General features: G+C 40.9%; 1 protein-coding gene across 1 annotated transcript in view; it reads right to left on the minus strand.

Annotated features, from left to right (window-relative positions):
* Positions 1-13371, minus strand: part of NOS2 (nitric oxide synthase 2) — a 43006-nt gene extending 29635 nt beyond the window's left edge. Inside the window, exons 1-4 of the mRNA XM_074189020.1 lie at positions 13210-13371; positions 6406-6490; positions 5571-5693; positions 3873-4021 (exon numbers count right to left, since the gene is read on the minus strand). Coding sequence (XP_074045121.1) covers positions 3873-4021; positions 5571-5693; positions 6406-6490; positions 13210-13310 — 458 coding nt within the window. The 5' untranslated portion in view covers positions 13311-13371. The remainder of the gene's footprint in view (positions 1-3872; positions 4022-5570; positions 5694-6405; positions 6491-13209) is intronic.
* Between the last annotated feature and the right edge of the window lie 10423 nt (positions 13372-23794).

Below are 23794 nucleotides of genomic sequence, written 5' to 3' on the forward strand. Positions count from 1 at the left end.
TGGTTGTTGTTCAATCCTGTCTACCTCTGCATGACCCAATTTGGGATTTTCTTGGCAAAGATACTGAAGTGTTTTGTCATTTCCTTCTCCAACTTGTTTACAGATGAGGAAACTGAGGCACAGAGTCAAATAGATAGCTAGTAAGTGTCTTAGGCTAGATTTAAACTCAGGTCTTTCTTCCTCTAGGTCCAGAACTCTATCCACCTCACCTCCTAGCTGCTACAAATATTTATTAATGTGTGCCAGACTATGAGGGGATACAAAGAAAGGCAAATGACATTCTTGATTCTTGAGGAGACCCTAGTTGACTGAATCTCATTACTTCAACCTTAGCATATTCACTTAGTGATTTCCACAAACACCAAAATCCATTTTTTTTTATGCAGCATACAAAATTGGTGAGTGAACCAAGTATAGCTTCAGGATGAGTTGGCATTTTTGACAGATTAGTGGAAAAGGAGAGAGGGGGATCAGCTCAGCCAAGCCCTCAGTTTAAAATCTGGGGTGCTGAGAATAAAGATGGGTAGTGAGTAACCCAAAGTCACATAGCTGCCAAGCCAAGAGTTGAACCAAGAGACTCATACTGCAAATTCAACAACATTTCCACTCGACACTAAATTGTCAGTCATTGAAACTTCCCTTTAGAACAGTAGAAAGCAATACTTCCTCCCCACCCCCATTCCTTCCTTTGCAGCCATCAGTCAGGATCATAGGGTCATGGATTATGAGTTGGAAAGGACTTTGAGGCTATCCACTTCAACCCCAGTGCTCTTTCCATGACAGATTTCACAGGGTTTTGAGTTGGAAGGTGTCTTAGTCATGGAATCTAACTCCCATATTTTACAGATTAAGAAAATGAGACACAGAGAAAGAAAATGGCTTGACTTGGGTCACATAGGCAAAATTTGAAATGAGTTCCTCCAAATCCAAGTCCATTGTTTTTTGCCACTGAACTATACTTCATCTTCCTCAAACTTCACAATCCTGGCTTCTTGACTTGAAACCAAATATGAATTGTAAACTCCTTGAGAAGAGGGATCACCTCGCCTATCTTTGTATTATCTTCCAGCAAGCAGTGGATAGACCACTGGTCCTGAAGTCAGGAGGACCTGAGTTCAAATCTGCCCTCTGGAGCTATGATCCTAAAAATCATTTAACTTCTTTGGACCTCAGTTTCATCTTTGGTTAAAAAGAGGCAATTGGATGCAATGGACTTTGACATCCCTTCCACCTCTAAAGCTATGGTACTCCCTCTTCCCTGTAACTCAGTTTCCTCATCTGTAAAATGAGGGGGTTGGACTAGATGATCTCTTTCAGCAATTAATCTCTGAAGCCAAGGATGAATACCTTGGATTGTGATAGCCCTGAGTTTCAGTAAGTGTTTAGAAAAGGGGTTTAAGATTGTTTTAGTTACTTCCTTGCTGCAGACATCACGAAAGAAGGGATTCAGAATTGAAATGTTTCAACAAACACACACACACACACACACACACACACACATGCTTGCACTCATACACCATCACTGTAATCTTGAAGTTTCCATTCCTCACACACACACAAAAAACAAACTTGAAATGGAAACAAGGAAAAGTATTTAAAGAACAAAGTCAATTTTGATTATGAATAGAATGGACAAGTCAGGACAAAATGGTCTTTTAGTCAATGAAGATGGTCTTGACAACCCTCTTTTTCCTTGATAAAAAGGAGGCCAGAGACAAAACACTTGAAAATATTTATCCCCAAGGACACAACTGGAACATAGGCTCCCAACAGCATACAATAGGAAATCAACTCCAAAACAGGACTCTTGGAGGACTAATAATATCTCTTCTTCCCGCCTCCCCTCCCCCATATGCATTACACAAATACACAGACCCAAGTCAGACCCAGTTGATGGTGGCAATGATAGAACACTTTTATTATCATCCAAACCTAGGATAGATGAATAAAAAGTATTAATTAAAAACTATTGCCAAATACCAAGCTAAATTCTTGGTATTTGGAATGCTTCCTCCCTTTCCCCAAATAAGGGAGACAGTCAGTGTTCTCAAGGAACTCATTCTAATCATAGAAACTAAGCTGTAGATGTAGAAGAGAGCTGAGAGTTGAGACCTGTAATCCAACTTCCTCAGTTTACCTATGAGGACATCGAGGTCTTACAGAGACAGAATGACTTGCCAAGACCTTTCATGCCTGCTCATACTGAGTGACTTTTGTGTATTTCCTCCCATCAGTCCACTGTAGGGTACTCATCCTGGGACCCCTTCTTCAAATTTTCTCCCTATATCATAAGGAAAACTTTGGCTGTCCACCTACCATCTTGTACCATAATTATTATTACTACGACTTCTACTAAGAATAGCTAGTACTGTCCTATTTTCCATTTGCATAGTGCTTTATGCTTTTCAAAATGTTAATACCTACATAATCTTGCTCTAAAGAATCCTAGACCTAGAGCTTGAAGAAATATCAGAAGCAATCTAACTCAATAACTTCATTTTCAGAAGGGGAAACTGAGACCCAAAGTGGTTGTGTTGCCCAAAGGAATAGGTGGTAGCATCAGGAGCTGAACCCTCTGACCTCCTTCAGGTGTCTAATGTCGAACAATGAACCAAGACTCCTGAATCTCAAGGCAGAATGCTATTTCTAGCGTCCAGACAGATGAAAGATGGTACCACTCATCATCAGTAGGATGTACCCATTTGGGTGGCTTTTGCAATAAAAGGCAAGAATTAAGTTGCCTTAAATACATTTTTTTACCCACTCCCCTTTGGGCTATTCTAGATAGGCAATCTGTTACCACATAATTGACAGACTCTGACAAATGCAGACAAACTCATAGTCCTGATCCGCCCCGTGACCTGGTCTCACTGGGCTTCCTAATAATCCATATTAACCACTTGACCAACTGAAGAAAGACTAGCAGGACCTCTAAATAAGAAGTATGGGGGGGGATCTTTGTGGATGAAACATAAAGCAACTAGATGGTTAGGTGAATAAAATGCCAGAGTTGTCGTCAGGAAGACTCATTTTCAAATCTGGCCTCATACACTTATTAGCTATGACTCTGGGCAAGTAACATAACCTTGTTTGCCTCAATTTCCCCATCTGTAAAATTAACAAGGAGGAGACAAACTAACTCCAATATCTTTGCCAAGAAAACACCAAGAGTCAGACATGATTGAAATGACTAAATAACAGCAACAACAAGAAAAGCAACAAAGCCTAACCAATTGAGCTGGAAATCTACAGAATATTCTATAAAAGTCTTGTGTGGGGCGGGGCTGCAGCTAGGTGGCACAGTGAAAAGAGCACCAACCCTGGGGTCAGGAGGACCTGGGTTCAAATATGGCCTCAAACACTTAATTATTACCTAGCTGTGTGACCTTGGGCAAGTCACTTAACCCCATTGCCAAAAATAAATATTTTTTTAAAAAACGTCTCAGAGAGGGAGGGTGGGACAGTGGAAAGAGCCCAGAATTTGAAGTTAAGGCCTTCTATCCAGTTTCAGCTCTGACCTTTCCTTCCTGTATGATCTTGGGCAAGAAATCACTTCTAGTGGGCCTCAGTCTTTCAAAGAAGGAGGAGATTAGACTCAAACTCTAAATCTGTAATCCCATGACCTTTTGATTAATTTTTCCCCTCTCAGTCCTAATCTAGCTCAGGTTCACTCATTTGTAGCACTAAATGATCTTTGTGAGCTTTGAGGAGGAAATACAGAGCATTTTGAGCATCTTTGTCCTAAGCACATAGTGGGCACTGGTTGTTTACTCTCCTACATACACACACACACACACACACACACACACACACACACACACACACAAACATATGGAAGGAAGGGGAGGAGCTGCAAAGGGAAGTGGTCTTACTCTTTGAAGGAATCATAATACTGGTTGATGAAGTTGATGGCTTGAGGTAGAAGCTCTCCTGGAGGGATCGGTCTGTCTCTAGTTCCTCTTGTCATACTCTTGGGGGTCATGATTGACCCCCGGCAAGCCTTGGACTGGCAATCAATCTCCTAAAAAAAGAGGATGGAAGATCATAGATGTAGAGTTGGGAGAGACCTTCGTGTTCATCTGTCCAGTGTCTTCATTTTACAGATGAGGAAAATGAAGCATACAAAAGAAATTGCATGGCTATTACATGTCTGATCAGTCAGTCAATCATAAATATTTATTAATCACCTACGACAAGCCAGAGATATAAAAAAAGAGGCAAAACAAAGTCCCTGAGGCAGTTTGGAGCCCATCATCCTGATTCCAAGTCCCATCAGAATGCACCTAGAGTGTCTGAAGAAGCCAGAAAAACGATCCAAAGGTGTTTCTGCTCTGCTTAAGTTTCTACCAGATATCTCTTGGATGTCACCCTTTTCACCAAACACACCTCCCTCGTCTACTCACTCCATTTGCCTGTACCAGACGGTCTGTTCCTTCCCCTTTATATCAAGTTTTTCTCATTTGTTGCCTCTAGGGACACCAGCCCCTCCACTCCCACCTAATTTTATAGTCTCCTGCCCTCCCTGTGAATCCTACCACAGGTTGAACACAAATGATAATAACAATAGTAATAATGGCTAACATTTATATATCATTTAAAGGTTTGCAAAGCATTTTACAAACATCTCATTTGACCTTCACAACAACTCTGGGAGGGAGGCATTATTATAATATCCATTTTCCAGATGAGGAAACTGAGGCAGGCCTTGGTTAAGTAACTTGCCCATGGTCTCACACAACTAGAAAGTGCCTTAGGCTGGATTCGAACTTGGGTCCATAACTCTGCCCACTGCAAACTAGTTGCCACAACTAAAAGAATGCAAGTTGCTGTCATCTGCATCTGTTCTGGGCCCTTGAGACATAACAGGTATAATGGAAATAGTACTGGTTTAGGACCAAGAGAACCTGGGTATGAATCTTAGCTCTTCCACTTACTGCTTGTGTGACCTGGGAGCCTTGGTTTCCTCATCTGTAACATAAGGGGGTGGTACCTAGGGGACCTCTGAAGTTCCTTCAGGTTTTAGAGCTAAAATCCTTGTATAGTCATCCAATTTATCCTCTGGTACAGTCTCAGGTTCAGAACAGATATGAATTTATGCTTATTTAGTGCCTATAGTTGAACCACTTCTCATTTTCAAATGATTATGTTGAAGTCCCCACAATCTCCTTCTTGCTCCCAGTCTGTTTGAATATGTGGGCTCCAGAAGACCCTAAGAGTGGTTTAAAGTAAACTTCAACAGGAGTGAAAATCTACTGAGAAGAGACAACTAATCACTGAATGCAATCCCACAACCTGGAGATTAGATCCAGGTCTGGGTGATTCATTCTCCATCAGCACGCTTTCCTTAAAATATGCTAATTAACATTTGCTTCATCCTCGAGCTCCTTATGGGATGTAAGTCTCCATTGATCTTCTGGTCATTTGCAACAGGTTGAATGACACAAGGCCATTAAAGTGAGGGACTGTGTCTGTTTGGCTGCCTTCAGAGGGGTAGTAAGCACAGGGTAGGGGACCCTCCTTCAGTCCTTTTCCAAGAAGGATGATTTTAAAGCCTTGGGCTACTCACTCACCAATTGGGCTTTGTGGTGCAGAGTGTCTTGGAATGTCATTCCACTGCCCCAGTTTTTAATCCTCACATGTCTTGGACAGCCTGATATGGGTTGGAGAACTTTGGCTTGGGGTTCAGGAGACTTCTGGATAGGAAGAAACAAGGGGACAGGTTAGTTAGGGCTTGCCAGGTGAATTCCATCTAATGAGATGATATGAGGGTCCAAGTGTCCTGGACTTGTAGGAACAACTGGTACCTAATACTAGACTTTGCACAAAGATTGTCAGTGATTATTAATCAAATTAATGAATGACTATCAAGAAATCCTTTCCCCTTACTGATAGGTCTTGACAGGAATAGTGATAAATATTGGGATTGGGATACAGATTTCATATGGCATCATCTCTTTCCCTGAAACTTAGGATACCTGTACTAAGTTCCAATTAAGAGCTCCAGGTCCTTGGGACCCAGGGTGGCCATACCAAAAACTTCTTCATTGGATGATTTACAGTAGCAGAAATTAAAGAAACTAATCTAAGAGCCAATATAGTTTAGATTTGAAATTGGAATCGAGGAAGACCCCTTGAGATCCATCCCTAGAGACCTTAAAGGACTGTTTCCCCCCCCATACCCTATATCATGGTTTGGGAGGGCCAAGATCAAGAGCACTTGGAGCAGAGGTTCTACCAAAAGATAGACGTGAATGGCTACCATCAAATCCAGAAATGCTATGTCTAGAATCCCAAGGAGCATGTTATTATGGTCTAAGAATTCCTAGAATAAAAGATCAAATATAGGAGTAATGGTCTACACCCTGGACCGGGGATGGGGTAAGAGTTGTGACCCCCTCCACTGACCTTTGTCTCCACTATGGATGGTTGTTGTTGCTCATTCCAGGGCTTGCTCAGGCTGTGAGGTTTAGCATCATCCTCCATCAATGGACTGAGAAATCAATGAGAGTAATATTAATGATGACAGTAACGATAATAATTATAGCTGACATTTATATAGCACTTCACAGTTTACAGAGGGTCATCACAACTTGATAAATGCAAGTATTAGCATCATCATTTTACCAATGAGGAACGTGAAGCTTAGCAAGATGATGACTTGGCCAATGTCAACACCAGTACATTGGGGAAACCAGGTAGCTAGATGGCAGAGTGGAAGAAGTCCCGGATATAGGAAAACCTGAGTTTAAATTCTCTCAGTCACTTACAAGTTGTGGGATCTTGAGCAAGTCACTTGACTTCTGTTTGCCTCCGGTTCCTCATCTAAAAAATGACTAGGTTGGATTGGCAGTTTCCCTTTAATCCTAAATCTATGGTCCTTAGAATACAGGTCTTTCTCATTCTGGGTCCAGAATTTTCTACTACAATAGATAAGATAATCTAAGAATAACAGTCTGAGATTCAGAGAAGGAAAGTAACTCATTTGCCCTAGTGTCATAGATGGAGAGCAAGCTGGGAATTTTGTGGGGGCTGATGAAGACAACTGATACAGCCTGTTCCAGCTCTAAATCTGCCATCCTGAGGTCTGACCCCAAGTTTTCATATTACAGAGGGGGAACTGAAGCCCAGAGAGGTAAAGCAATTTGTCTATTTGCTTGGCTTGTGGCAAAGCTGAGACTAGGACTCAGTTAATAGACAATGAATATTTATTAAATTTCTATTGTGTGCTCAGCACTATGGAATGCACCAGGGATACAAAAAAGAAAGATGATCCCTGCCCTTAAGGAGCTTACAATCTAGGAGGATTTCATTCTTCTCTCCTCTAAAAACTTCAGCTATACTTTGATATATAAAATGGGGAAGGGAGAAAAAGGGGCAGAGAACCAAATCCAGTGGGCAAAAATAGCAACCACCAAGTGCCAAGTGACGTAGTGAGGGGAAAAAACCCTCAGATTCTCTCTCTAATTCTCACTTCCTGGGTGACCTTAGATGAGTCATTTTATTTTTCTTGGGTTTCAGTTTCCTCTTCTGTAAAATGAGTGGATTGAAATAGATGTTCTCCAAGTCTTTTCCAGATCTTAAAGCCAATAATCCTATGAAGTCTAGATTTTTTGAATGGTCCATCTGCTATTGTTGTAGTTAGTTAAGAGCTGTATGTGTCTAATTGGACATGAGAGGGAATTCATTATTTGTCTCATCAGTTGACTGTTTTACAAGATTCACCTTAAAAATTTGAATCTTAAGCACCAATAAAGAGTTTGACCAGGAATGGCATTTATTTCTTATTAATTAGAATGACAATAGCAATAATAACCCAATGACATCCTACAATGCCTCATCATGCTGTGAAATTGACCTTGACTTCTCAAAGGTTGTAATAATAATAATCTTCAATATTTCAAGAATCTGTGATTTTATCAGAAAGTATGGGTACTCTAACCACCAATGTAATTTGTAACCTTTCAGTGACTTAGTAAACAATCTTAGCTAGTTGCCAAGGCTGAAAAAAAAAACCATCTCCCTGGAGAAGAGCTTCTCAGAATTAAGCTAAAATGGCCTTCAGACAAAAGGCAATCTGGGAATAGCTCTGCATCTGCATCAGAAGCCTTTCTAACACGATCCAGCTCCAGGTGGGGCTCAAACTGAGCTTAAAAAGCCATTTGGAATCCTCAGTTATCTGTATACCAGTGGAAGGAAGTGTGTAGTAGTGGAAAGAGGACTGATCTTGAAATTAAAACTTAGGTTCAAATCTCAGCTCTGTCACTTGGGCAAAAAGTGAGGAAAGGAACCCTACTCAATCAAAAAACATCCATCATAAACTGTCAAGTAACAGATTAGAGAATGCTATTTCTGGAGTCTGAGGACTCGGGTTCAAATCCTGTCTGTCCCTTTATACATTCATGCATAACATATACATAATATATTTAATATATGTGTATTATATATTTCATTCCATAATATTACATCTATATTTCATCTGTTCATGTGTTCAATTTATTTCATATATATGTAGCTCAGTTAAATAGAGATCAATTCATAGATTCTTTTCTTATTCATTAAAAATGTCAGCTTCTTGAAGTATGAAACAAATGGTACCTATTTCAGTATTTGTGTCTGGATCCTTAGCATTTTGTAAATGCTTATCGATTGAATGATTTTTTTTTAGGGTTTGTTTTTTTTTGCAAGGCAGTGGGGTTAAGTGGCTTGCCCAAGGCCACACAGCTAGGTGGTCAGATTTGAACTCAGGTCCTCCTGACTCCAGAGCCACCTAGCTGCCCGATTGAATAATTTATGAAGATCATGGGGTATTATCAGGGGCTGTGAATAGCCTATTGAGAGAGAACCTAGACCAATGAAATCAGAGTATTTAGCTTACAGAGCAGCATCAGAATAATCACAATAATATTAACTGATATTTAATATTAATTGATATTTAACAATTAGTCAGTTGTAGGAGGGGTTCATAACCTGGGGGGGGGGGGGTCCCTGAACTTGCTTTTTCTTTTCTTTTTAAATTTTGGACACTACTGCAATGCAATCATCTTCCTTAGTAATCCCACATAGCTTATTTTATGTATTTAAAAACTGGATGCTTCCCCAGACTGCTGGCCAAGGGATCCATAGCACAAAAAGATTAAGGATACCAGATTTATATAGTGAAATACATTTTACCAATTCCTTCTCCCTAGGAAATGTAAATTGTCCAGTCTTCTTTCTTGAAGAAGGAAATAAAATTAGCATGGTATGATCTGTTTTTTTAATGATATAAATTTTTAAATTTTTATTTATTTATTTATGGAATAAGTAAAATAAAATTTATGGAATAAAAAATAAAACAAAAAATTTTAAAATAATTGATGTCTTGCTTTCAATGTCATTGATTTTGGAAAATCTTTCTTTTTTTTCTTTACCACCCTTTGGATAACAGGGTTTCTTAAAAGAAAAGGAAAAAAAGAGCAATTCTACAAAGCAGCACAAATTGATTGAAACTGACTGTGTAGAGAATAATTACATACCCATCATTTCCCATCTGGACAATAAAGGGATGGAGGCAGACAGGCAGGGAGGTGCATTTTCTCATCTCTTCTCTGGGCCAAGGTTGGTCCTCACCCTAGTACTGCCCTCAATCTCACTAAGTCAATCTTTCTGTTTATGTAGCTATGATCATTTTGTCTCCTATTCTGGTCCTGCTTCTTTCCCTTCAAATGACCTCCTGGTATTCCCTGATTTTTTTTTACAAAACGAACCTTTTTTTTTTCAGAAGGCTTTTAAGAGTTTCTTCTGTATGAGGCTGGAAATGCTACCACATTCATGAACTTTTCCTTTTGAGAAGGGAGAGGAAAGTTACGGCTTCTAAAATCTTTATGGATAGAATAGGTTTGAGTTTGTGATTTCAGGTTAGCTTTCTTGGCAAAGAGAGGTCGTAGTGATATAGGCAATAAAAAGGACCCCAATTTCAATCTTGCCTCTAATACTCTGAAATTCCACCCCCCCTCTGGGATGAATACAATTCAAGAGAATAAATTAAAGACTTGTCGCAATCAGTGATAGCAGAGGTGAATTTTTGCCGTTGACAGTATCCTGACCAACCCGACAAGAATTTGTCATATTACTTCCTCTTCGTATCACCTACATGAATATCAAAGACTTCAGATAATGAGCTCTGTTGAACATTTAAATGATTCCCTTTGTGTGCTGTACAGTCCAGCCATATTGGTGGAATTCTTGCTATTCCTCACAAGGAGCATTCCATCTCCCATCGTTGGACTTTCTATATACTATGTCCCCCACCTGGAAAGTCTTCTTTCTTTACCTCTGTCTCTGAGAATTTGCAATTTGCTTCATCAGGCTATCAGTAATGTAGCAATCATTTAGGGCATTGAATGCTACAATGAATGAGTTATTGGTGCTATTGTTTGAGGACTTGGATTCAAATCCCACCTTGGACAGTTACTGCTTGTGTATCATCCTTCATTAGGATCCAGGTGTGCCCCCACATGAGGAAAAGCCAATACAAGAAAATCCAGCCAGAGATCAGATATTAGGAGTTGATTTGTGATTCATCAAAGTACTCTTTTCTTTAATAATGACTCATTTCCAAAAAACTTTAGAGTTGGGAAAGTGTCTATCTCGTAACAACTTAGAGGTGAAGTGTGTATCCCCATTAGATAGATGTGGCAAATGAAGGTCAAAGATATGGAGAGACTTGCCCAGACTTACAGCTAGTCTGGGGGTAGGATTTGAACTCAGGTGTTGAGGTTTAATCCTCTGTTTCCTATATAATGTATTACAAAGGAGGGGGGGCATCAGTAAAGTTTTTAGGTGGCATAGATCACTGGACTGAAAGCTGCCAAGATATGAATTCAAATTCAACCTCAGATTTATTAGTTATAGGTGACCCTGAACAAGTCACTTAACTTCCTTCTACCTCAGTTTCCTCATTTGTAAAATGGGAATAATAATTTTACCTGTCTCTTAGGTTTGTTGTAAGGTTTGTGGAAGAGGAAGATGAATAGTACCATGAGTTTGGGGGAACACTCTCCAGATAAAAAAAAAAATCTTTGAAGCCAAAGAAAGAGAGGTATAAAGTTGTGCCAAGTTTCTTTCAGCAATTAGAGGGGATCAACCCATTCTATCTAGAAAGAGGCCTTGACTATCTTTTTGTTGTTGAGTTGTTCAGTTATATTCGACTCCAGGATGCCATTTGAGATTTTCTTGGCAGAGATAATGAAGTGGCTTGCCATTTACCTCTCTAGCTACTTTACAGATGAGGAACTGAGGCAAATGGGATTAAATGATTTGCCCAGGGTTTACACAATTAGGAATGGTCTGAGATGGAATTTGAAATCAGGTCCTTATGACTCCAGGACTGGCGCTCTAAGTTGTGTACTATCAAGCTAGGTGAGAAGGCAGCTGTGAATTTTATTCAAACCTAGGAATTTAATTTGTACCCTGGTAGTTCAAGTAGTCTCTCTTATCTTTCTAATAATTAATATTTTTTCAGATTTTTCTGTTCAAGTTAATTGAACCCTAGGCAGCAGATTCAACTAGTGGGTGAGATTCTCCCTTGACCCCCCAGGACCTCAGGATGAGAAAACCCCCACAATAGGAACAAAAGAGATAATATTTTTACATAAATTCTAGATATTAATAATAATCAAATACACAGAAGACAAGTTGCAAATAGGGCAATGCCACTGCTACCTTGTGAAATTTAACATAGTAAGTAGAGTAGAAGTTAATGGTCCTGTAAACAATCTTTTGTAATCTCTGTATTTTGAAATGCTTGTGTTTGTTGCATTAAGTTTGCAATGAAAAAAGAAATTTAAAAGATTTCTAAAACAATAAGCTTCCCTAGTGCATTTAAAATGCAGTGCAATTTACAAAAAAAATTAATCTTATCAATCAGTCAGGGACAGTGTTATTGCCCAAAGCAAACAGGTTGTTAGGGTACCTGAAACCTAACTGATTTTTTGCATGCATACTAAACAGTCATACAAATAAATCTATATAAATGCCCCATGGGCAGTTAAGTGGCACAGTGGATAGAACACCTGGATTAGAGTCAGAAAACCTCCAGTTCAAATCTGACCTCAGATATTTGTTAGCTATGTGACCCTGGTCAAGTCACTTAACCCTGTTTACCTCAGTTTCCTCATCTGTTAAATGAGCTAGAGAAGATAAGGGCATCTACTCCAGTATCTGTGCCAATGAGACCCCCAAATAGGGTCACAAAGAGTTGGGAATGACTGAAATGACTTAAATGCCTCCTTCATGTTAGGGGGATATCTTCCTGTCCCACCAGCTATTTCGGTCTAGTAGAGGGGAGCGATTTGCTCCGAGCCATCCACAGACCCTTGACTAACCCTTTTGTGACTCAGAAACAGCTGGCCTTTGGGATGTTGTCTGTAGCCATGAAAAGAAGGTTTTGCCCACGAGAAAACCACAAATAGACCAAACCAGTGATTTTGGCTTATTAGCATCTAGCACCAAGAAATAGGCCACAGGTACTACCACTTACAGATGTATATGAAACACTTGCAAGAAAGAAATGCTCCTAATTTTTGCAGCACATTTCTCTTTTGCTTTTCTGACAATGCCCCACCTAGAGAGATTGTTTTTCACCAAGCTAAGAAAGCTTCAGGATGCTGAAGTGATTTCATTTCTGATCAAACTTGAATCTAGAACCACATAGATATGTAAGGGAGCCATGTGTGATGATCACAATAGATTTTATCTTGACAAAAAGGAAGATCTCTTCAGTTCAAGTTCTGACTTTGGGCAAATCATTGAATCTCTCTGGGCCTCATGTTTTAAAATTCATAAATTCATAGAATTAGAAAGAGAATAAATTAGATTGAGATAAAGTTGTGATTTTTTTTCTAAGTTGATGGACCCCAAATCAAGAACCCTTACTTGGAGATAGCCCAAACCTTTATTGCTGAAGTTTCAGCACATTCAATTGACTCCACTGTGTGACTTTGGGTAAGTCACTATCCCTTTCTGAGCTTCAAATTTTGGTCCTAAAGTGAGGGGGCTCATGCTGGGTGATCTAAAAATTCCTCCCAGCTTTAAAAATCAGGTCCTTTTCTAGAATACCTATGCCAGCTCATGCCCCTTTTCCCTGTCCACGCCAGATCTGAGACTCTGGGCAGCTCAGTAATAGCTTGTGAGCTCCCCAGAGACAGATCCTGGAGTCTGGAAAAGTACCTGGATCCATTTGGACAGCACACTGGATGGCTCCCAAAGATCCTTTTAATCAGCAGGCATATCCTTGGCATGGCACAGGCAGGGCTGACCCCTTCCCTCATGGTCCCCTGTGACTGCAGGAAGCTGGGCTGAAGCAGAGCAGCTAAACTTGGCTCAGGAGCACACTGGTTCACTCTTGTTTCTGGGGAGCTCCTCCTATTCTCCAGTTTTATATTTTCCATAGGCCCCCCTCCTCTTTCCTGGGAGGGGGGTGGGGGGGGAGTGGTCAGAAAAGGAGGAGTGGATAGAGACTAAGGGAATTGTCTGATTTAACTCCCCATTACCCAGGTGGGAGGAGAATAAAATAGTGTGGGGCTGGCTTCTGGATCCTCAGCTAGCCTGGAAAATCTCAGATGCTATTTAGTGCTAAAATATTCCTTGGCAATTGAAGGAGAAAAGTTTATCTGAGAGGAGGCTAGACTGACCTGGACAAAAGCACAGAACCACTCGGTCATTCCTCCCCTGAAAGAAATAGGGATGGGGTAGAGAGGAATAAAGAAATCTGGTACTGGGAGGGAGGTGGGAGACTCAGAGATCTAGTTGAAAAGGAGGCAGGAGAATCCCGGGTCTAACCCTGGAAAGAAAGCAGAGAATTGTTGATGTAGAACTAAAAGAGAGTTGAGAACATCAACAGTCTAGAGGCAAGGAGGAGGCAGGGGAATAAAGGATCTAAACCTGGGTGGAAGTTGGGAAGATGTGGAAGGTTCTAGAACCAGGAGGGAGGCAGAGGATCATAAATGGAAGATTGAGAGAGAGAGGTAAGGAGATTGTTGTTCTAGAGTTGAGGGGAAGCAAAGGATCATGGATCTTAGAACTGGGAGGAAGGTAGGGAAATTATAGCTGTAGAGCTGAATGGAGAGTTCATGAGCCTAGAGCTGGGAGGGAGGCAGAGGATCATTGTCCTAGATCTGGGTTGCAGAGGATCACAGATCTAGAGCTGGGAGGAAGGCAGGGGATCATTGTTCTAGATCTGGGTTGCAGAGGATCATGGATCTAGAGCTGGGAGGGAGGCAGGGGATCATTGTTCTAGATCTGGGTTGCAGAGGATCACAGATCTAGAGTTGGGAGGGAGGCAGGGGATCATTGTCCTAGATCTGGGTTGCAGAGGATCACAGATCTAGAGCTGGGAGGGAGGCAGAGAATCACAGATCTAGAGCTGGGAGGAAGGCAGGGGATCATTGTTCTAGATCTGGGTTGCAGAGGATCATGGATCTAGAGCTGGGAGGAAGGCAGGGAGATCTTTTGCACTAGATTCAGGTGGGGAGATCATGGTTCTGGAATTGGAGAGACACAGGAGATCATGAATTTAGAAATGGGGAAGGAGGCAGGAAAGTATCAGTCTAGAGCTAAAGTTACCTGTTTCAACCCTTCCTCCTCCCATTTATCATATGTCTAAACTGAGGCCTGGAGAACCTCAGGGGCTTGTCTTATTACAGACAGCAAGAGACAGAATCAGGATTTGAAGCCAGGTCCTCTGATGCCAGAGTCCGAATTCTGCATACAGTAGGTGTCTGTTAAAGTTTTAGGAAAGCAAATTTCCTGAAATGTTGGCAACAGAAAGGGAAGTTATCTGGGCATCAATAATAGAGATTTTTTTGTTTCAAATCCTACTTCAGCTCTCTGTTTAATCTTGGGCAAGTCACTCTCCCTCAGTCACCCGACCCAAGTCTGGGGGCTCCACTTGATCTAAAGTCCCTTCCAGTCCTCAGTCTGTGGTCCTATGACATTAAAGTTCACCTAGTCCAATCCTCCTCCCCCATTTTACAGATGAAGAAACTGGGGTCCAGAAAAGTTAAATGACTTGCCTAAGATCATATAGATAAAAAGTGTCAGTCAGGCAATGGAGGGGAAAACAAATGAACCTGAACACTGGAATTCGGGGAGAAGTTATGAGGTCAAATGAACTGTGAGCTCCTTGAGAGCAGGGATGATATTTCTGCCTGCCTGCTTAGCCTGCGGCAAAGTTGAAGCTTAAGCATTGCTTATGGACTTCAGTTACCTCATCTGAAAAGTGGACAACCACCTTACAGGGTAGCTGGAAGAATCCAGTATGTTTAGTGTTGTTACTGCTGCTGTTAATAATCAGGAAGGGGGGCAGCTAGGTGGCACAGTGGATAAAGCACCCTGGAATCAGGAGGACCTGAGTTCAAATTTGACCTCAGACACTTACTAATTACCTAGCTGTGTGACCTTGGATAAGTCACTTAACCCCATTGCCTTGAAAAAATAAAAAAATAAACAGGAAGGGAGAAGGGGAGGAGGAGGAGGGAGAGGAGAAGGAAAATAAGGAAGAGAAGAAGGAGGAAGAGAAGGAGAAGAAAAAGGAGGAAGAGTTGGAAGAGGAGGAGAGAAGGACAAGAAGGAGGAGGATGTGGAGAAGAAATAGGAGGAGGAGGGGTGGCTAGGTGGTGCAGTGGATAGAGCACCAGCCCTGGAGTCAGGAGGACCTGAGTTCAAATCTGGTCTCAGACACTTAATAATCACCTAGCCATGTGGCCTTGGGCAAGTCACTTAACCCCGTTGCCTTGCAAAACTAAAAAAAAAAGTCCCACCAGAAATAGAAGGAGAAAGATGGGGAAGAGAAAGAGAAGGAAAAGGAAGAGGAAAGAAGGAGAAGAAAGAGAAAGAAGAGAAGGTGGAAGTGGAAGGAAGAAAAAGAGGAGGAAGAGGAAAAGAAGTCCTTGGTTAGAATCATAAAATAGATCAAGAAGAAACCTTAGAGATCATTGGTTTACTTGTTACTGCTACAAAAGAAGAAAAAAAATCACCGGCCAAGTCAATCTCTCCTAAGAGACTATGGACTGCTTAAGGATAGGGCTGCCTTATCACAGACTTCTTTTGTCAGTTAGCCAATAAACATTTATCAAGCACATTGAGGATATTAAAGATATTATTAAGGATATTAAGGGCAGCTAGGTGGCACAGTGGATAGAGCACTGATTTGGAGTCAGGAGGACAGGAGGTCAAATTCAGTCTCAGACATGTGACCTTGGGCAAGTCACTTAACCCTGCTTATCTCACAACTAGAGGCTCCTGTCATCTTGATTCATATCTGGCCACTGGTCCCGGATGGCTCTGGAGAAGAAAATGAGGCTGGTGACTTAGCATAGTATTCCCTCACTCAAATCTAATTCATGTGTTTGTCATGGCATCACTGCCCTGATGTCAGGATCTTCTTTGAGAAAGGGCAAATGTATCAGGGACAGTCTAGGTCCCAGGTTTGGTGCTAGATGGGGTTGAGGGGAAGAAACAAAATATAGTCCCTGTCCTTAAGGGGCTCACAGCTAATGGGGAGACAACATGAAACAAGCCTAATATTGAACATGTGTAAAGTGGTTGCTTTTTTTTCATAAGCAGGAAACCAGATCTGTAATTTTATCCATTTGTTGAATTCCATAAGACCAGTGTGGAATCTCCATCCTCGGATGCACATCAGTACTTCGTCCGCCACTTATCCCCTTTAGGAGTTGCCTAGGGTCTTCCAGGTTTGGAGACTTGCCCAGGGTTACAGGAAGGACTGGAAGTTAGGTCTCCTTGACATCCCTGCCTGCCCTCTTAACCACTATCCAGGTCCCTTCTTCTCAGTGAGAACATGAGAAGTCCTGGGAAGCTAAAGGAGAAATGCCCTTTGGTAGCTAGACATAGGTACCAAAGAGGAAAGATCAGGTGTGGAGAAATAAAGGTGAGTCATGGATAAATACGTGCCAATTTCAGACCAATCAGGAAAGCAAGAAGGGGAAATCTCACCTGATAGATTTGATGCTGGCTTTCCCCATGTTGTTGTTGATATCTTTGTCCTCCTCAAAGATATATTGAGAGCTTTTGGATCTGAACAAGAAGGCCCACGGGCAGGTCATTTTTGAGACTGGAACACAAGTTTGTCGGTTTCCCAAGTCTTACTGCTGGTTCTCTACTTTCAGGTAGGAGAGGGTGGAGCTGAGGAAGGAAAAGAAGATTTGAGTACAAGATGGAGAAAAGGTTCATAAATAATTCCATCTCCCCTTAGGACAATGGGCTTAGAACCAGAAAAAATAGCCAACATTTATTCCTTTTTACTTTGTATTGTAAAGTTTACAATGTATGTTAACTCATTTCATCCTCACAATAACCTTGTGAGATAGGTAATATTATTATTCCCCATTTTACAGTTGAGCAAGCTTCGGTTGAGACACATTGACTGACCCAGAGTCACACAACTAGACAGAATTTGAACTCAGGTCTTCCTGATTCCATGCCTAGCACTCTAGCCACTGAAATGCCTAGCCATCTAGAAATATCCTTAGAGGGAATTCAGGCAAACCCTTTATCCGGTAGATGAAGAAATTGAAGTCCAGAGTGTACCCAGGTAGAAAGGCAGCAAGGAACAGTCAAGGTTCAAATTCAGATCCTCTGACTCTTAATTCTGGCAATCATTGCTTGTAAAATGCTCTTCTCTCTCCCCCACCCCAAACGCCTAAGGAAATCATATTGTGACTAAGAAAAAATATTTTTCTTAAGCTTTTATTAAATTGTCACTTCGTAGGTATTTTCTTTTTTAAGACTGATCTCTTTATTTTTCCAAGGCGAAAAGTACAACATCCCTCTTGGGGCAACCCCAGTGCAGCTTGGACAACTGGTTCTCTACCCCTTAGGTTGGTGTCTGTTCTCAGCGGGCTACCATATTGGTTCTGAACTTAGTAAGGACTCCAATTGGCATTCTTCCTACTTAAGTTCTAAACTTCTTGAGCTCAGTCTCCCTCCCATCAGGAATTAGAGGTATTTGCTACCCTGCCTGATTCACAAGGATTCTTTTAAGATAACTTGGAAATCATGAAGTCATGAAGACCCAAGCTTAAGTTCTAGAGAGTAACAAAATAACCAACTGAAATCAACCTACTGGAAGACAAGCATCGCTACTGACAAAGAAAAAGAAATGAAATTCTTCTGGTATCAAAATCAGATTTTTTTTTTGTAGGTAAAGAAAGATCTATGATTTCTCTCTGAATGGGGGAACTCCAAATGAAGAAATCCTCTCCACTGATCCAGAAAGGCAACTATAAGTTGCATGTATGAGTTGGTTGAAAAATTGGTGAGTTCTTGCATAATTTATCAGAGAATGACAAAATTAGAGATGTGAGAGGTTATCTAGTCCAATTCACAATTCAAAACAAATTAAGAATGTCCCAAACAAAGGACTGTCTAGAATCTTCTTGAAGTAAAGGGAAACTGCCACCTGAGGCAGCCTATTTCTCTTTTGGCTAACTCTAATTGTTAGAAAGTCTTATGGTGAAGAGCATAGGGTTTGAAACCAGATGACCTGGGTTTCAATTCCAGTTCTGTTTCTTACATTTTATATGATCTTGAGCAAATCTCTTCACCTCAGTTTCCCCATCTGAACAATCATGGGCTATAATGTCCCTTCTAGCTCTGGATCTATGATCCTAAAATAGTCATCAACCGTTTTTCAGCCATCTCTTACTGACACACACTGATTGCTAGGCTTGGTAACTAATGTCAGTTATGATCTCCTTCCTTCCTTTCCGAATTTTCATTTTTCAGTCAACTTTGGCAAGCACTACCTCCTATTTCCACTGAAATTTATGGAGGTTAGAGGGGAGGGGAGGGGAGGGGAGGGGAGGGGAGGGGAGGGGAGGGGAGAGGAGAGATCCTTTGGAAGAGAAAGTAGTGAAAAGAGCACTAAATTTACCACCATTATGTGAGGGAGTCTCTTGGGGCTTTCTAAGAACATCCCACATTAGGTATGGTAACCCCAGCAAGCAATTTGGCATTGAAAAAAATCTGAACAAGAAGCTCTAATTGTTACTTAATTACTTAATCATCAAACCTGGAGCTTGGAGTTCAACAAATGCTACAAATCAAGGTTTCGTTTATTGTTTTGTTAATTGTTTAGATTTTCAAAAGCTGATTGACAAAACAATATACTTTTAAATCTAATTTGCATTAATAGTTTATCATGGGGGCAGCTAGGTAGCGCAGTGGATAGAGCATCGGCCCTGGAGTCAGGAGGACCTGAGTTCAAATCTGACCTCAGACACTTAATCATTACCTAGCTGTGTGGCCTTGGGCAAGCCACTTAACACCATTTGCCTCGCAAAAACCTAAAAAAATAAAAATCACTGGAGAAGGAGGCAGAGGAATAACAGGGGAAATGATAGGTATTAAAAACTCCCAAAGTTATCAATAAACTCATTTTTAAAAAATTTTGCCTGATCAATCTATCTTACCTTGTTATTATTGGCTGTAATAACAACTTTGGGGGAGTTTGAATTTTTAAAATCATATTGTAGAATCAGCTTTACACCAAAAACAAATGACAGTCATGTTTTATATTTCTTTTTAAATTATATACATTAAACTTCCACAAAAAAATAATAGACAATAAAGCTAAAAATGTTGTGGGGGATAACTAAGTGACACAGAGGATACAGCACCAGACCTGGAGTCAGGAGGACCTGAGTTCAAATCCTACATCAGACACTTATTAATTACCTAGCTGTGTGACCTTGGGCAAGTCACTTAACCCCATTGCCTTGCTAAAAACAAACACATAAAAGACATTGTTCTGTTTTTAGGTTTTCCTATTAGCTTCGAGGTTAGCATCAGAATAATTCCACAGCCTACTCAATGTTTTCAAGTGACCAAACTCTCTCAGAGTTGGCATGTAGATGGCATGCCTTTGTGAATTCCCTGGCAGGACTTTGCAAGCAAGATCAGGCAAGGCAAGTAAGGCTCTTTCACCCCAGAACCTAAGCTATGTGAAATCAGGTTAGATCCAGCTAGCTTCCATGTGCCCTTACCTGGGTCAGATGGCAGAGCTGGGAATGCCAAAGTCTCAACCCTTTCAGGTCCTGTAGCACTGTGCTCTCACCCAAAGCTAAAAGGGCTTTTATATTCTGTCCTGGGAAAGCAGTTTTGCATACACAATATTTCTCCTTTTTTCATTCAGAAGGGTGTGTCTCAGATGACTATTAGCCAATATGATGACTAGTGCCAGTCAACAAACCTGGTCTTGCTGTTACATCAACCTCACAGCTGGGAGCATCTCTAGGCGATCCACCCCTTCCTGGTCTCGGTCCTAGAGAAAGATGAGTTTCTTGACCAGAACATCAGGTCACATTGGAGAGCCACGATGCCATCATTTGGAAATTTGTTTCCTATACCTATGACTTCATTTTCAGGAGCTGGGAAATTCTCATTCTTTCTACATTTCTCTCTCTCCCTTTCCCTCTTTCTTTCTCTTTCCTTTCCCTTGCCTCTCTCTGCCCCCACCCTTCTCCCACTCTCCCCCTTCCTCTCATCCCTCTTCCAACCACTGTTTGGAATACTTGGGATTTAGCTCTCCCCAACCCGATTTTTAATTTCTCAAATTGAGATAGAATTTCAGAAGTCCTGGCATAGTCCCATTTTCCTGACTTAGAGGAAAAATGCTCAGGTTACAATGTTGTTAACCTTCAGAAGAGGTTCCAGACAGAGTCTATGAAGTCTTCGGGGAAAGATGGAAAGCAACCCAAATGGGAAAGGGGAAAAAAACGAAGTGGGAGTAGACACTGGTCCCTTCAATATGAATTGATCACACTTTAATTCTCAGAGAGAATTTACCTGAAAAGAAAATACTTTTTTTTTACTCAAAAAGAAAGAAGGGAGCTGTCTTTGATTTTTTTGAATGAATAGAGCTTCTGACTCTATGGTCTGGGTCCCAGGTGATGAAATCATCTCCACAGGGTTTGACTCTAGAATGTATATGATAATGAATTGATTCTGGCCTTATGGGACTGCAGCATTTAGAGTCTAACCAAAGGTCATTCTCCGTCTTTTAGTTCTAAGTCAGCTAGTGCTTGTCACAGTCCAACACTGAACAGCTCATCCTGTTTCTTAGCAGACAAACAAGTTGGAAGGGGCCTGGGAGATCATCTAACCCTTCACAGAGAAGGAAACTGAGGCCTAGGGCAAGGGGAACACAAGCCTAGAATGGGCTTCAAATTTCTCCTTAGTACAAATCCCACTCTGGCCCAAACTTTCCAGTTCAATCAAATAAACTGGCCTCCTGTTCCAGTCCCATGGATTCATTTCTCCTACCTCTTGCCTTCCTTTATATTGTTTCTACCACCTAAATTGTCCTTCCTCCAATTTCTTTTCCTATATCCAAATTCTGCTCTAAACTGGCTCCTGTTCCACCTTTCCCACCTCACGTACACCCATCTTCCTGTCCTGTCAAGGAAGTCTAGCTCCCAGATGATCGCACCTGTCTCTTATCAAATCAATTACCATTGCCCAACCTCCCCAGTTTCCATTCCTTGTGGGTTTCATATTTTTATTTATGGACTCTGGACTTCAGGAAGGTACAAAGCTTGCCTATTTTCCTTATTGTTCAATATGGGATTTTTCTAACCTAGGCTATTACCTGAGCATTTCCAGGGCAGTGACTTGATATGGCCTCTGCAAGAAAAAAAGAACATTTAATTTGGAATCAGGCAATCTGGATTTAAATTTCAGCTCTGCTACTTTCTGACTGTCTGATCTTCAGTGATCCATAAACATCAGAGTTGGTTTTTTTTAGGTTTTTGCAAGGCAAATGGGGTTCAGTGGCTTGCCCAAGGCCACACAGCTAGGTAATTATTAAGTGTCTGAGACCGGATTTGAACCCAGGTACTCCTGACTTCAAGGCCGGTGCTTTATCCACTACGCCACTTAGCCGCCCCTAACATCAGAGTTTTAAAGGACTTGGAGACCATTTAGACTAATCTCATCATTTTTACAAGAGAGGAAACTGAGTCCTACAGACATTTCAAGATGATTTCAGAAGGATAGTGGGGGGGAAATTCTGGTGATTTTATAAAAGACATTAATAAAGTTTTATTAGAAATAAATATATTTAATATATTTTAATATATTTATTATTTTTTTAGACATCCCATCCTAAATCTTTGCAGAGGTAGAAGACATGGTTTATATTTTCAGACTTTTTTCATCGGTTTCATGAGTTTTTCTTTCTAGAAGATAACAAAAATCTTGTTGTAAAGTAGTTTGGAATCTCTGTAATATTTCATTTGGTTAATATATTGGTTTACCATGTATATTCTCTATAGCCCTGCTCATAGTCACTGGCTAGGTTGGACACCCCTGACAAAAGATGGCAGAACTGGAATCAATGTGAAGAAGCAGAATTTATCTTCCCCAACCCTATTTTCAGTTTCTCAAGTTGAGATGGAGTTTCAGAAAGCCAAACATATTCCCATTTTCCTAACTGAGAGGAAAATATTCAGATTACAATGTTGTCGACCTTTAGAAGAGGTTCCAAACATTTTCAGACCAGAGATTAAGAGCCATCATTTATTGACTCAAAGGATGTTGCATAGGCTAAAGAGCTCTGCAGGTCTGGTTTTTTGGGGGGGAGGGGGTTGCAAAGCAGTGAGGTTAATGTGCCCAAGGTCACACAGCTAGGTAACTATTAAGTATCTGAGGTGAGATTTGAACTCAGATCCTCCTGACTCCAGGGCTGGTGCTCTATCCACTGAGCTACCTAGTTGCCCAGAGCTTTGCAGATCTTAAAGAAATTTATAAATGCTAGTATTACTATTATTTGAAGAATGAAATTATTTAAGGGGAATGAGTTTCTGAACTTCAGACTGAATTCCTGGCAGTCTTCCAGGTAGATCTGAAGTCATGACCTAAGAGATTATATATTATGTTATACTTTGGGGTATAATTCCATTATACTCTGCCTGATCTGAGTCGCCCCCCCCCCACTACTTGGTGTAGTTTTAGGATCACCATTTTAGGAAGAACGTAGGCAAACAGGGTCACATTTAGAAGAAGGAAATCCACATGACAAGAAGATTAGAAAACTAGCCAAATGTGGATGTCCAGAAAGAATGGGCAGAGATTATTCTGGGGAATAAAAAAAAAATGAATGGAATCTCAATAGCAGTCTTCAGGTATTTGGAAGAATGTTCCATGATTAGACTCATTTTTCCTTCGTCCCAGAGAATAAAACTTTGAGTCAAAGGTGGACGATTCAGAGATTTTGGGTCAATGTAGAGGGAAATTTCCTACTATTTAACACTTACAAAGGGGGACCGAGATGTCTTGGAAGGCAGAAAATCTCCCTCAGTAGGAGTCTTTAAGGAAAGACTTGGTGCTCAATGGTGTAGATAGGATCTTTGCTCAGAAGTGGTTCTGGTGGCCTCTGAGTTGTTTGTAAGTTTGAGATTTTTTGATTCTGAGAGTATTTGGTAGAGACACATCATAGCTCTAGGACTGGAAGGGACCCCATAGGGCAGGAGGAATCCATTAGTCAGTTCCAGAATCGTGGAATATTTTAGATGGAAGGGGTTTCAGATGCCATCTTGTCAAGCCCTGTCTTTTTACAGAGGAGGAAACTGAGGCACAAGGTAAGTGACTTGCTTAGAGTTGCAGAGGTAGTAAGTTGTCAGGAATGGAATTGGAACCAAAGTCCACTGACTCCAAAGCCAGAACTCATTTTGACTCAATAGAAGGACAAGCTTCTTAATGATTAAGAGAGTTGACCCAAAATGCAATGGACTAT

Source organism: Macrotis lagotis, chromosome 5 (assembly GCF_037893015.1).
Source record: "Macrotis lagotis isolate mMagLag1 chromosome 5, bilby.v1.9.chrom.fasta, whole genome shotgun sequence".
Taxonomy (NCBI): Eukaryota; Metazoa; Chordata; class Mammalia; order Peramelemorphia; family Peramelidae; genus Macrotis; species Macrotis lagotis.